Below are 16353 nucleotides of genomic sequence, written 5' to 3'. Positions count from 1 at the left end.
TTATCCCCCCACACATATCACCCACCTTTCCATTTTCAGGTTTACTGTGTTTGTAGATGTTCGATTTTTTCAATTCAGTAACCCATGCTAGTCGTACGAGGCGACTAACAGGGTCGGGTGGTCAGCCTGGCTGACTAGGTAGCCATTATCGGTTCCCAACTGCGTAGATCGATGCCCATGCTGTTGATCAGTGGATTGTCTGGTCCAAACTCGATTATTTATAGACCACCGCCCTATATACGGAATATTGCTGGGTGCGGGGTAAAACTAAACTCACTCACTCTCTTGTTTGCAGACCATGGTCGTAGACAGAAGCGACAGAACGTTTGCCCGTGCGGAGGGTGCAGCCTACCCATACGGCTACGCAGGGGACTGTTACAGCTACCATTACAATGGACGCCAGACTTGTGGACCGAAAGGTTACTTCAAGATTGACACTAGCGAGACAGGTCTCATAGTTCAACCCAGTGTGAGTACACATGCGAAGGAACTAGAATTTGTCAGACCTTTATATTTATAGCTCCTTTGAAATATCGGACAACTAACATATTCATTGTAAGAAGGAAAATGAGAAACATCTGAAAGGTCGACAAACGCAGAAGACATATATAGATCCACCTGGCATCGCTTAATTTGAGTGAGAGAGTGAGTTGGGTTTTACGCCGCTTTTAGCAATATTCCAGCAATATCTCGACGGGGGGACACCAGAAATAGGCTTCACACATTGTACCCATGCCCCAGTTGAGCATGAATATCTTACTCGGATACATTATACGGACTCCGAGCCGCCCAGTCCTTGTACCCATTAATGCCATATTAACAAGTACCATATTTTAACGTATTTTGGTATGACGCGGCCGGGGATCGAACCCGCGATCTTCCGAACTCCGGGCGTACGCTCTAACCACTACACCACGAATGTTATACGAGGATGTTACACCTAGATGTATATAATGCTATACCAAGGATGTAAACCATGTTATACCAGGATGCAAGCCATGTGATACCAGGATGTAAGCCATGTTATACCAGGATGCAAGCCATGTTATACCAGGATGTAAGCCATGTTAAGCCATGTTATACCAGGATGTAAGCCATGTTATACCAGGATGCAAGCCATGTTATGCCAGGATGTGTATGTTATGCCATGTTACGCCTGGATGTAAGCCAGGATGTTATACCAGGATGTAAGCCATGTTATACCAGGATGTAAGCCATGTCATGTTATACCAGGATGCAAGCCATGTTATGCCAGGATGTAAGCCATGTTATATATGCCAGATGTTATAAGCCATGTTACCAGGATTATGCCCAGGATAAGCCATGTTATGCCAGGATGTAAGCCATGTTATGCCAGGATGTAAGCCATGTTATGCCAGGATGTAAGCCATGTAAGCCATGTTATGCCATGTTATGCCAGGATGTAAGCCATGTTATGCCAGGATGTAAGCCATGTTATACCAGGATGTAAGCCATGTTATGCCAGGATGTAAGCCATGTTATGCCAGGATGTAAGCCATGTTATACCAGGATGTAAGCCATGTTATACCAGGATGTAAGCCATGTTATACCAGGATGTAAGCCATGTTATACCAGGATGTAAACCATATGACCAGGATGTAAGCCATGTTATGCCAGGATGTAAGCCATGTTATGCCAGGATGTAAGCCATGTTATGCCAGGATGTAAGCATGTTATGCCAGGATGTAAGCCATGCCATGTTATGCCAGGATGTAGGATGTAAGCCATGTTATGCCAGGATGTAAGCCATGTTATGCCAGGATGTGCCAAACCATGTTATACCAGGATGTAAATGTTATGTTATGCCAGGATGTTATACCAGGATGTAAGCCATGTTATGCCAGGATATGCCAGGATGTAAGCCATGTTATGCCAGGATGTAAGCCATGTTATGCCAGGATGTAAGCCATGTTATGCCAGGATGTAAGCCATGTTATACCAGGATGTAAACCATGTTATGCCAGGATGGAAGCCATGTTATGCCAGGATGCAAGCCATGTTATGCCAGGATGCTAAACCATGTTATACCAGGATGTAAACCATGTTATGCCAGGATGGAAGCCATTTTATGCCAGGATGGAAGCCATGTTATACCAGGATATTAATCATGTTTTGCCATTGTTTTAGCTTAAATGGAAGTTGTTTGGAGAACAGCCATACGGTGAAGTTAAAAGATCAGAGGAAAACATGGAGATCCGTGTGCGCTGTGGAGGAGGATGTGGATGGTGTGAACCTGTCGGAGACATGGTCTTGCAGATCAATCCATCTGATGGCAAGACAAACATATGTTTAACTTTGTATTGCTGTATCTATACTATAGTACCGATGATTTTACTTTAAACAAAAAAGTAAATCAAATAACCTGAAATAAAGATTGCAAATCCACATAATTTTACCATGCCAATTAAATATTTAAATATCAGAATTTTATTCAACTTAGCATAAAAGTTGTTTAACAAAAGACCATAGATTCGAATCGCTATTATTGGGTTGTATTACAAGGGGATAGGCGCAGTAGTTGGAACAGTAAAACAAATGCACGTGCAGTACGTGATGAGCGTGATGAGCGTTTACTTAGACCAACCCTGCTTGTTCTCGGTGTTTCATTTAATGTGCATACCCCCTGTAATACAACCCAACAATAGCGATTTGAAATTATGATCGTCTGTTAAACAACTTTTATCTTAAGTTGAATACAATTCTGAGATTTAAATGTTCAATTGGCCAGGTAAAATTATGAGGATTCGCAATCTTAATTTCACTTTATTCGATTTACTGTTTTGTTTAAAGTGAAATTCATCGGTACGTTTTCACTGCAAACAGACTATACATTAAACAGAAAAAAATCTGTGTGGTGTATTGATAGAAAGGATACTACTAATATGTGAGTAATGTTTAATGCCGTTTTGATCAATATTGGAATTATTGGTATTCTTTGCCAGATGTGGGAAGAAATTCCGAAGTAATGCATCATCTTAAACGTATACTGCTGTAGTTCGTTTGACTCAAAAGCGGACCGATGAATTACAGTCTAGCCAGGTGTACGCGATGCACGTGCACAAGCGACGACAAAGCTATTGATACATTTACCTGTGCTGTCTCCATCCTTTCTCGCACACCTGGCTGTTCCTCTCTTTGCACTCCTCCCTCGTACCAAATATTGAACTGTGTTAATATTTTAATGATAGTTGGTTGAACAACCTTTTTATTCTTAAGACATAAATTCTTCAAACACTCTCAGAGTTGGTCTGATGTTTGTATTATGATCGCCGTTTCCATTTTGTATTATATGTTTATCAGTTTTCGAGGTAGATTGTAATTCATCGGTCCGCTTTTGAGCCAAAAGGACTGTATGCTACCGTTTACTGTTTCAAAAGGAGATAAATCTGTACCAGGTATGTTTTAAACCCTTTTCGAACGGAGTTGTAATCCCCATATTAAGGCGGTTTCTTTGTATACGCGTACAAAATATTTAATTATATGACTCAAAATCATCTTTATTTGTTACAGATGTTGACGACGATGATGACGACATACGTCCAAAGGTGTTGAACCAGGACAAGTCACGGAGACTTTCCCTGAATGAAGAACCAGCAGTACAGATCATCGTCGTCCAGTCTTTGTTCTCTGTCTGCTGTACACTAATGGAGTTTTCATTTATACATGAACCTTTCTGAAATAAAATTTTCTTGCCTCTTCCTGTATCTTAATATACTGAAGGAAACAAATAATGCAACACCACTTCATGGCAGTGTTCCTTTATTTATTCTCAGATTTCCTCCCACAGCGCTATTCAAAACTGGTGATGAAAACTGGAAAATATTAAAGAATCACTTGAATTTTCCTGTGTTCCTTTATTTGTTTCTCTCAGTGTATGTTGGCAAATCATATAAAGAGTGTGCTTGTTTTGTTTGTTATTTAACGCTGCACCTATCAACTTACCGCTCCAGGTTTATAAATAATCGAGTCTTGACCTGACATTCCAGTGATTGACGTCATGAGCATGGATTAACATGGGTACCATGACATGTGTCAAACAGTTCAGCGAGCCTGACCACCCGATCCCCAAAGTCGTCTCTTACGGCAAGCATGGGTTACCGAAGACCAATTCTAAGCCAAACTTCACGGTACATGTTCTGGGCTGGCAGACCAGAAATGTCCTTCACACATATTACCCATGTGGGGAATCGAACCCGGGGCCTTCAGCGTAACGAGCGAGCGCTTTAACCACTAGGCTCCCCACCACCCCCCAAGTGCACACAGGGCTCTAATTGTTACTGACAAATCGTGCAGCAGGAGAACATAGCCAGTACTCAGTCCAGACTTGTCACCCATGGAATATGTCTGGGATATTGTCGTCTACGTCATCGACAACAACCACATAGAATCTTGTTCCCTAGAAGGCTGGCTTGCATTTCACTATACTAAACACCATAGTGAATGTTGATTTCACACAATGTCAGACAATAAAATTGTAATCCAAAAGGTTGGACAAATAATTTTGAGCTGTTGATTCAGAAATTGAAACTATAATTTAACAGTAAACTAGTCCCTAGAAGAACTGGGCATGAAACCAACAAATAACATGTGAACATAATATATTCCGGTGTCAGGGGTTTTCGACGATGTAAGACAAAAACGTATTTTTTATCTGTAATATCATATAAAGTTTGTATTTTACTAACCTTGAGTGATAAAGGATATATTCATCTATTTCACACAAAAATATCAAGTGTTCCCTACAAAAATAGCGTTGATGAAATCGTATCGGCGAAACTGTTGCCACTCGTAACATCCGGGTATTTTTTATGGGTATTCGACGATGAGCAATACTTTTTTGCTCCACACTGCGAGGGAGTGTTGTGATCACGTGGCTTCCTATTTATATATTGCCTGTCACCAGCAGACGACTGATCTAACTGAATTTTCGCTTGCTATTTTTTGTTATGAAGGGAACTGATTTTGCATCGTAAGTGGTATAACGATCTCGGGTAAATAATATTGATTTTTTTTTGCTTTTTATATAACTTTACTTCCTGATTTCCATTGTCAATAAAACTTCTCACGACAGCGACTTGGCACCCGCCCTACCAGTGAAACTGTTTGTGCACTCCGATCGCACATGTACTCCCCCATTATAGCGCGTGCAATGCAATCGTCGAAATCACCAGAATGTCGAATTCAGCTCGTGTTGGGATAATTAATAATGCCATAAAACCACTCATTGGAACTTGGAAGTGACATTTCTGATATGGATATTGCCTATGGAGTTTACACCATACATGTCACAATCGCTTTGGAGATTACGAGTTGAATTGGTCCATTGTGTTGCCAGGGTGGGTGAGTGAGTTTAGTTTTAAGCCGCACTCAGCAATATTCCTGCTATATGATGACAGTCCGTAAATAATCAAGTCTGGACCAGACAATCCAGTGATGAACATCATGAGCATACGATAACATGCGTGAACCACCGATCCCGTTAGTCAACTGTACGACACACATGGGTTACTAAAGATCAATTCTAACCCGGATCTTCACGGGTGCATATACACAGTGTGACATAACAGCAAATTACATTAAAGTTTGACCTATACATAGCAGCAAGCAGCTTCCTATCATAGGACAGTTATTTCTGTGTCGATGTTCAACTGCAGTACAATTTTATTGCTGCATCTTCATTGGATAATATTATTTGTTATATAAAACAAATCTAGAAATACAATAATAGTTTATGCAAACTCACATTTCAAACAAAACAATAACAACACATCTATCTCCATTACAGACAAACAGGGACCAAAATCATAACACAAACAATATCACTTTCATATCAATAATTAGGATATACCATAAACCGTGTCATATATATTATGAAAAAGCACTGTCATTTACCAAAGCAAGTAACTTCATATTCAAATATACTGAGGGAAACAAATAAAGGAACACCACTTCATCGCAGTGTGCCTTTATCAGTTCTCAGATTTACTCCCACAGCGCTATTCAAAGCTGGTGATGAAAACTAGAAAATATTAAAGGAACTCTTGAATTCTCCTTTGTTCCTTTTTTGTATCTCTCAGCAGAGCAGCAGACCAAATCCCCAAGACCAAACAAAGTATAGAGAATACAGAGGCCCAGATAAGCTGCGTATCCGGGTAAAATACGCATAGAATTACACATTGAAAAATAATTGTTGCATACAAATTACGCATTTAAAATGTTAGATACACAAAAAGTTTAAAACAAATGCGTACGGAATATATTTATAAAATTTGCTTGCGTAATGAAAAAGACATTGATTGCTATCAAGTTGTACTGTTAGTATAGGACAAGCGTTCTACTGTCGGTATAGGATGAGTGATTTTTTATGAAATCATTTCCATTATATTTAAGTTGGTTTTGATTAGGTATGACATAAGGCAGAACATACCTGCTTAGTAAACTTACTCAATGACATAATACTTAGGTGAGTAAAATGACTGAAATACGCACATATTTGAAAGCAGTGGGTAACGGAAAATGAAATACCCACTCAAAATTCATAATACCCACTCAAAAAAAATACAGTGGTTACAGTACCCACATGAGCTAAATCTTATCTGGAGCTCTGGAGAATATATAGCACACTAGATTTGGTGGTTAACACCTTATTTCAACAAGCATACTGGAATAATTTCAGCATAGTGAAGAATATTTGTATATCATCTTATCGAAGTCTAACCATTCCATGAACATTGAATAAAATAGAGAAAGTCCCGTCCCTACACTGAAAAGAAAGTTTATCAAATCATATTGTTCCAAAATATAGCGATATATATCTCATTGTGAAATTTCTGTATCATCACACCTCTGTATATCATAAGAACATTCTAATGGAAATCTCGCACATAAACCAAAGATGATAAAGACACGTTACTTTTTGAAATTAGGTCACAGTGACTTACTATTGATTGTTATCATCAGTTATGCATCATTTCCAAACATAATCAATAGACTGATTAGACTTCAATCATGACTGTAGAAAACAGTACCCATTTCAAATGACCTTTTACAGTGACCTTGACATTATCTCAATTTTGGCCTTGCCTGTGCGACCATGTTTACCTAATTTCACTGACCTACAAAAATCTCTTGAACAAATCTATTTTTGAAGCCATGAATGATCTTGAGTATAACTACTGACAATATTCATCAACCTGTCAAAAGTATTTCCTCGGTCTAAAAGGGAAATATACATCATATATATCCGGCGTGGTGGGCGAGCTGGCTAAGGCGCCAGGCTAGTGATCCAGCGAGGTTGAGGTGTCGGTATCGAGCCCACCTCTGACCGGGTGTAAAAACCTTGGACTTATCTTTGCGTGCAGACTCTTTCAGTGTTGTCACAACCCCTAGTGTACAGCACACAATCCTGTGCACTTAAAAGAACCCACGAATGCGTTGGTAGATGACCAGATGGTGGCCACATGAATACGTGCAAACACCTAGTTGCGGGTAAAGCAACGTACAGTGAACTTGGACAAAGTACTGTGACTATGTGTCCCAGTCCACCCAGCTGTGAATGGGTACCTCATTAGGATGAGAAAGCCACAATAACTCGGTGCGCCTAGTGGCTGCAAGAGTTGTATACTCCCAAGGGAGTTGAGATTGATAATACGATGTGCCGTTGAGATTGACATCCAATGATCAAGGGAAAAATTACCAGCGCCTTGAGCATGCACTATTTGCGTGGATATGTGTGCTATATAGATATCCTATAATAATAAAATAAATAATAATAATATCCCTAAAATGTCTAGGCAATGAATTGTTTTAAAAATTGCAGTGACCTTTAATTTAAAGTACAAGCTTTAGGTATCCCTGTTCACATGGATACTTTACAACATATGGGCAACCTTTCAAGTACATGATGCATATGCCAGTTTTGTTATTGAGATGGTTTTAAAATATGGTCACTACACTAATTATTACCTGTGACATGTCTACCAAATATGTGCCGGTCCTAATTCCTAACAGGAGAAGAAGAGGTTTTTTTAAATTGTGCTAATAAACAGCTACTGCAAGCTGGCGAAAAATTGTTTTCTGAAAGAAAGGACTGATAAGATCAGCAGGTTGTCTTGCCAGAGGTGTTCATTATCTTATCTTCAAGGTCACGGGTCTGTTCCATCTACATTGGCTCACTCTCATGTCTGGCCAAAGCTTGGGGTACGAAAGTCCCAGCAGGGCCCTCAAAATGGTATCTGGGGAAAAAATGGTCAGAGTGAGTGAGTGCTTTATGCTGTTTTTTCATTGCAACATTCCACTGATATCAAGGTTGAAAACATCAGAAATGGGCTCCCCACATTGCATCTATGTGGGGATAGAACCCAGGTGTTAGGTATGACAAGAAAATACAGTTACCATCAGGCAACACAACCACCCCAAAAAATGGAGAGAAAAAAAGAAGAGAACATTTAGATCTAGTTCTCATGGTATACATAGAGTGAGTGAGTGAGTGAGTGAGTGAGTGAGTGAGTGAGTGAGTGAGTGAGTGAGTGAGTGAGTGAGTGAGTGAGTGAGTGAGTGAGTGAGTGAGTGAGTGAGTGAGTGAGTGAGCGAGCGAGCTAGAGAACGATTGGGCTTTTACACCGCTTTTAGCAATATTCCTGCAATATCACGGTAGGGGACACCAAAATAGGCTTGACACATAGTGCATATTTGGGAATCAAACATGTGCCTTTGGCATGATGGGCAACTTTAACCACCTGGCTACCCAACAGCCTCAATAATAGAATGGAGACTTGATACTTTGATTAAAGGGCCACTGATCCAGAGCAATTTCCGTGGACTGGTTGTTGCTTTTGTTATTGTTTTTCTCCAGTGAGTACCCAGCTGATATCCCAGAATTCATGACTGGTTCTTTACCTCTGCTGCGCCACCCTCATGCACAATTGATAGTATAAGTATAAACTGATCAACAAAGATGATTTTGTTGTAAAATTATGCAGACTTTGATGAATAATTTGGTTTCTGATAAAAAATATTCACTTTGATAAAAATGCTGATTTTGATGTAAAATTTTGATTTCATAGTAATGTTGACTTTATAAAAATGTTAACGTAATTGGACGTAGAATTTGATTTAAGAAATAGTTTGACCTTGAACTTGGTGAGAAGCCTGATATAACAGCATTGTTTTGAAAGTAAGGCTAACTAAGTACATGGGGAGTCTTGGGGAGAGTAGTGAGCTTGGATTCACTTCTAGTCAATCTGAATGTTGTATTAACTGGCATTATTTTGATAACAAATGAAAACATTTTAAGTTTAACCATCCGCCTGAGGTAAAAATGTTAGTACTGAAATAACAAAGTCAATGTACGTCTTTATATTTTGTCTTATAATCCTATTTAGTTTATTATCATATTTGTATGCATTTTGAAACTTAATAAAATGCACACGATCTGCTTATACTTATATGAATTTATAACATGATTGTATATCTAGACATATGATAGATTGCCAACGTGTATCATATTTCACACACGCCCTGGGTGCGACCTAGTGTATGTTGCCTGTCTCATTACACTTCACGGCAAAAAAATGATTCTGTTGAATGCCATAACAAATAAATAAAAACAAAATGCAAATATTAAGATTAAAACCAACTAAAGTTACATCAACAATGTCAGGCTATTACCTTGTTCTGGAAATGTATCCATCAATATCCACATAAAGGAATGAGATGCCATTCATCTGCAGCTGACAGTATCCTGTTCCATGCCATTGGCCTTTTAACAGTCTAATATGCGAAAAAGTGATCTATCGTTTCAGGTTTTTCACATTTGTGTATAGTTCCATTGGTCACCCAAGATAGCACACCTGGAAACTAATTGCATGATGTCCGCCATTCTTTAAAAAAGTAATTTAGTTAGCTAATAATGAGCAATCAATCAATGTATTGGCGGTTAAACCTTTGAAGGAAGGACATTGTTTTCACAAAGAGACTTTACGACAGGGTGTATTCAGTATAGATTAGTAAATCTACATACATAAACAGCTTTTGACAAATCTGCTGTGCAGGATAAAAGCAATTAATCAATCAGCGTGTTATCGGTTAATCCTTTTGATCGATGCTTGTTTTGTAACTCAGCTGATGATTCCTCTTACTGCAATTCCATGCGCATATTACATAAGATGTAATACATTTGCCACATAAGACCTCAATTTATAATGATGAGTATTTACTCCAGACACAGGAAATGCCAAATGGGAACCTTTGTCGGGTAATCTGAGGGGTGTTATCACTAATTATACCTTTTATAAATTCATTAACCGACCATCAAGAGAATGATGACAAATAACATGTGTAGGTTTACCACCAAACAAGGTTACAGCAAGAGAGTAGTAATCGCTGTATTGCATGCAAGTTTGATTGCCTGAAAAAAAAACTGATGGGCAGACACTGTTTTGAGCATACGAACAGAACTTCATTGTTACATAAGAAATATATATCAGCATTTGCTGTGTACTTAGTTAAAAACTGTATATACCCATCTACCTACGTAAAATTTCAGATTTATTTTGCAATGGCAAAGTGGGGTTGTTTAGTTTATGGATTCAAATATATCCAATGTGTGTTTTTGATATCATAGCATATGTAATAGACATCATATTTTTACATGATTAAATATTGAGGTAAAAACACAGAAAAAGGATCAAATTGGATCAGTCACTATACCATCCAAACATTTGAAAATCTGAAAATGCCTACACTGCTGGGAAACTTTATTACAATCAGACAAGAACTACCGGGGATATTGTCAAATAACGGCATCTGATGGGCATCCACCCTTCCTAATGCCCCACTGATTAGGTTGAAGAAATTCTGCCAGGGTGGACAGTAGCCCAGTCCCCGTGTCCGTCAGTCGAGGGAGCAGAGGCTGACCAGTTTGCAGCTAGGTTTCGTAATTAGACTGTTGGCTGGAAACAATAATCGCTCTGGATCAGTGGCCCTTTAAAGATGACAGTCAGTACATGCACCTACCCAAATGACGATGTTGCTGGGGTACTCTCCATGTTGAACTCAGCCACTGGTACGCCCCTTCCGGCAACCTGCGGGGCAAACATCGCTGCTGGATACACAACCGAAGAGGTCCCAACCTGAAGAGAGGGTAAATAAATAAGTGATATGGTATTTTTATAAAGCGTCTAGCAATACACAAGAAATATCTTGAAGGAAAAATCTTTGAAGGGCATTTAGAAGTGGAATACATAGGAAAAGCAAGATTTTATGGATATCAACTTCTTTGTTGTGAATAACACCACACAATAAAGAAGTTGACATCCATAAAATCTTGCCTTTTTTGAAGGAAAAAGCCCCAAATCTGTTTCAGGTATTGTACCCATTTGTGGAACTGAACCCAGGATTGACAAGGAAGGGACCACTTCAGAGCTCCAGATAAGATTTAGCTCATGTGGGTACTGTACCCACTGTATTTTTTTGGAGTGGGTATTATGAATGTTGAGTGGGTATTTCATTTTCCGTTACCCACTGCCTTCAAATATGTGCGTATTTCAGTCATTTTACTCACCTAAGTATTATGTCATTGAGCAAGTTTACTAAACAGGTATGTTCTGCCTTATGTCATACCTAATCAAAACCAACTTAAATATAATGGAAATGATTTCATAAAAAATCACTCATCCTATACTGACAGTACAACAATAGTCCTATACTTACAGTACAACTTGATAGCAATTGATGGCTTTTTCATTACGCAAGCGATTTTTATAAATATATTCCGTACACATTTGTTTTAAACATTTTGCGTATCTAACATTTTAAATGCGTAATTGGTATGCAACAATTATTTTTCAATGCGTAATTGAAAATTTTCTATGCATATTTTACCCGGATATGCAGCTTATAGAACTGATCTTATGGACTGATCCCATGAGCTGATCCCATGGACTGATCTCATTTACTGTCCACATGGACTGATCACATGAGCTGATCCCATGGACTGATCTCATTTACTGTCCACATGGACTGATCACATGAGCTGATCCCATGGACTGATCTCATTTACTGTCTACATGGACTGATCACATGAGCTGATCCCATAGACTGATCTCATTTACTGTCCACATGGACTGATCTCACTGACTGATCACCTCGGCTGATCTCATGGACTGATACCACCGTTCCCATGTAATGAACACATAGACTGATCTCACGGACTGATTTCACTGACTGATCACATGGGTTGACCATACGCACTGATCTCACAGACTGACCACACAAATTGATCTTACGGACTGTCCACACAGACTGATCTCATGGACTGGTTACAGATTGACCTCACGGACTGACCACACGCACTGATCTCACAGACTGACCACACAGACTAATCTCATGGACTGACCACACAGGCTGATCTCATGGACTGAGCACATGGGCTGATCTCACAGACTTACCACATGGGCTGATTACACAGACTGACCACATGGGCTGATCCTTTGATACTACGGACTGATCTCATGGACTGATCTCATGGACTGTCCACACTGACTGACCACATGGACTGACCACATGGACTGATCACATGGACTGATCACATGGACTGACCACATGGGCTGATCACATGGACTGATTGCAAGGACTGATTGCAAGGACTGACCACATGGGCTGACCAGATAACTGATCACCTGTACTGATTATATGGACTTACCACCAGACAAAGGTCACACTTGTCCAACTCGTCTCCAGACTGTTCCAGGACATTCCTGTTCAGTGATTCCCCGAACCAAACCACGTGTGGCCTCAGTAGTCCACCACAACCAGACTTTTTACACCTGAAATATTAACCCTGGAGTTTAAATCCATAAATCACCTGTACACCAAGTCAGTCATCCATTGCTACAGATTGAGTATATCAATTAGCCTAATCCTGCTGATGGTTTGTAAAGCATTAGGTAAGTACACATAAAACAGCATAGTGTTTACTCACATCAAGCATACCAGATATTATAAACACAGATACAAAAACTTGAAAATTTTAATATAAATTGTATATTTATATACTTATATTATCTCAAGGTATGCAATGCTTCTCTCTCTTGATTCGACACTGAGTGGAACGATGTAAACTTTTTCCCTAGGCCTCTCTTGTCCATCCGCCCAAGCACTCCATGCTACCCTCATTATAAGACAGCTTCCCAGCTCTCATGCAAAGCATGCGGCATGCACCACTAGCTGCCCACGTGACTATCTCCGAATCATCATTCTCATTCTTGGAGCCACTGGATAATATCCATCTTGGAGAATCTGCATAGCGGGGAGGATGGGTGGGAATCCGTCGCGTGAGATAGGATAAGTATATAAATATGTAATTTTCTGAATAAAATTGATATTTTATACTTATCCTGACTCATGCTCTTTTGCTTGTCTTCTTCTTCTTCTTGCGAACATAGTGGAACACTTGTATCTCCCTAATTGAAGCTCCCTTCAATGTAAGTTGCCTCCCTCTTCCAAATGCGGGGAAAGGGAGGCCACCTCTTCCCTCATGCTTCACTCTCTCCTGATATAGCGAGAGCCCAACACTTGAATTTACAGGGAAATCCAAAGCTTGACACCAGTTCTCATAGTTATCACAGAACTTAGAGCTGCGATATATGTTGACAATGTCGAGCCTTTTAAATGTTTATTTTGTCGTAGGTAACACAGATAGTCAGCCACTTGTGGATGTGTAGCATTCGCTGTAAATCCCTTTTTAGCAGCGTATGTTTCAAAACTGTGCCACTTGTCGTCATACAAGTTGGCGTAGAATTCACGATAAAGCAAGCGTGACTGCTTTTGCAGCTCTGGCTGAATAACCTCTCTTGTTTAGACACACTTTAATACAGTCCATACGTGAAGTTGGAATGCTTCTGGGTTTCCGATGCTTGTTTGGTGTGAGGATGTATTAGTAGATTCAGAAAGCTTTGGTAGCTCTAGTGTTGGTTGTCCGATTTCTTGAATTAGAATGGGAAACCACGTTCTAAGCTGGCCAGTAGGGCGACCAAAATCAGTTGGAGGCTCTGTGTTTGTCTGATTTTCTGTAACACCTGTGGAATTAAGCTGGCGGCAAAAGCGCGACGCTTTGAGGACTTCCCAGGATATGCTTAGTCGTCCGTTGCCCACGCTTGTGGATCTGGGACTGGTGATATGAATGTTGTTAGCTGATTGTTGAAGAAGCGAGTGGCGAATAGGGTCTACTAAGCGGAGCTCCTATTTCCTTGATAATCTGTGCAAAGATTTCTGTATGGAGCATCCATTCTGTCGGTGATGGTAGATGTGGCCGAGAGAGTGCATCTGCTAGTACATTCTTGGCTCCCGGAATGTGGCATGCTCTGACATGTATGTTGAGATCGTCTATTTGATCGAACAGTTGAAAGCATAGAGTCAATAGGTTCAATCATCTCGTTGAGCCTTGTTTGTTTACATAAAACGCCACTGTTGAGTTGTCGGTGTGAATCATCAGATGCGCATTCTGTAGAATGGTGCTCCAATGTAGTAGGGCGTTGATTACTGCTTTCATTTCTAGCATGTTTATGTGCAGCTTGCTCTCTTGCTGGTTCCATAACCCTGATGCCGTCCGGTTGGCGAGATGAGCTCCCCAACCTTGGAGCGACGCTTCGGTAGACTGAATGGTTGTAGGTCGTCGAGATGAGCGTTGATGAGGACCTGTAACGGACGTAACTGTAGTCTGCCTCTGACTGTCATGTCTTGGGCTGACGTGAGGAGACCCAACAGACTCTGCCATTGTCGTAGTGGTAGCGGAGAGAGTAAGGCTTGTGGGATGGTCTGTTGGATCTTGAGCCATCGGTCCTCTGGTACGACGATACGGTTCTGTGTCGTGATAAATCGAATGCCTAGAAATTGCAGATCTTGCGTAGGTTCTAGGTCCGACTTGAGTAGATTTACTAACCATCCTAGCTGTGTTAGTAGCTTGATGATAAAGTTTAACTGTAGTTTGAGACGCTGTGAATCTTGATCTACTTGAATCCCGTCGTCGAGGTAGAATGCACGCACGTAGCCCTAGGCGATGTAGGTAAGTGACATGGGTTTTCGTTACTCTTGTGAATAACCAGGGGGCCGATGATATTCCAAATGGGAGTACTCTCCATTGATAATGCAGCCCCGTCTAGTGTAAACCGTAGGTATTTCCTGGATTAGGGATGTATGGGGATATGTAGATACGCATCCTGCAGATCTATACTGGCCATGTAGTCCATGGGACCGAACTAGGTGCCGTAGTTGAGGTAGATGTATCATGCGAAATGTTGGCGGTTTCGTAGATAATCTCTGTTGAAGCGTGCTCATGTTGTAGATGAGTCTGAACTTTTCCTTGGAGTTTTCTTGGGCACTAGGAAAACTGGGGAGTAAAGCCTGGTTCAATGTTTACTTGATCCAGTACTTCTATGGCCTGCTTGGTTAGTAGCGATGCAACAGCTTCTTCGTAACTTTGGTAGTTATTTAGCCTGAAAGTCGAACTTGTGACGCCGGTTGACTGTAAGCGGAGGCGTGGCCTGTAGTTGGATTCGATATCCGTGATGTAGGATGTTGGAGACATATGGGTCTTGTAGAATTCCCCAGTTCTCCCAGTGCAGTTGAAGGCGTCCACCCACTTGTGATGGTTGTACTGGAACGGCTGGGGGTGGAAGGCTCCAGTCGTTCCGAACCCGTCTTTCATCGTTTATAGTTGCGGGAACCTCTGGGTGCCCTGCCTCTTCCAGATCCTCCTCTGTAGTTGCCGTATGGGCGACGAAAAGAATCTTTTCCTCTTGAGGTGGCCATCTTCCTGTCCCGTGCTTTCTGTAAGCCAGTAAAATTAGATCTTAGATGTAAACTGTTCACCTTGAGACCTTGACTGACGAGCTAGAGTTAGCGCTGCGGAGACTGATGTAAGATGATCCGTTAAGAACTGCTGGTCCTTCTTCTGCATAAGGAGGGCCGAGTAAATCATTCTGTCATCTTCTGATGTAGAATCTCGAAATCTGGTGATGAGAGTTTCATTAATCGTTCTTGATCTGTTAAGGCCGAAGAACATTCTCCTTGTCATGGTTTCGATCTGCACCAGCTTGCGGTCGTCTATCTTGTAGGTCTTATTCTTGGCATCGTTGATTACTTTGAAGTTATCGTCGATATCTTGTGCCTTGAAAAATGGGTCCATATTATGGGTTGAGAACTTTTTGGCGTTGAACTGTGGTAAGTGCGCGCCTGGGCTTCTAGTGGCTTTTGAAGGCTGTGTCCAGATTCTGAGAGACTGTTGCTATCGGGTCGATCGGAGGTATGGTGATGGTGTCTGCATCGTCCTCC

At 40.6% G+C, this 16353-nt stretch overlaps 1 protein-coding gene across 1 annotated transcript in view; it reads right to left on the bottom strand.

Annotated features, from left to right (window-relative positions):
* Positions 1-8018: 8018 nt before the first annotated feature.
* LOC124252854 (NAD-dependent protein deacylase-like) overlaps positions 8019-16353 on the bottom strand; it is a 30427-nt gene continuing 22092 nt past the window's right edge. Inside the window, exons 7-9 of the mRNA XM_046686526.1 lie at positions 12725-12848; positions 11038-11153; positions 8019-8255 (exon numbers count right to left, since the gene is read on the bottom strand). Coding sequence (XP_046542482.1) covers positions 8183-8255; positions 11038-11153; positions 12725-12848 — 313 coding nt within the window. The 3' untranslated portion in view covers positions 8019-8182. The remainder of the gene's footprint in view (positions 8256-11037; positions 11154-12724; positions 12849-16353) is intronic.

The sequence above is a fragment of the Haliotis rubra genome, unplaced genomic scaffold (genome assembly GCF_003918875.1).
Source record: "Haliotis rubra isolate DU_JTF1 unplaced genomic scaffold, ASM391887v1 Scf527, whole genome shotgun sequence".
Classification (NCBI taxonomy): Eukaryota; Metazoa; Mollusca; class Gastropoda; order Lepetellida; family Haliotidae; genus Haliotis; species Haliotis rubra.
This window is presented reverse-complemented; position numbering and strand designations above follow the sequence as displayed.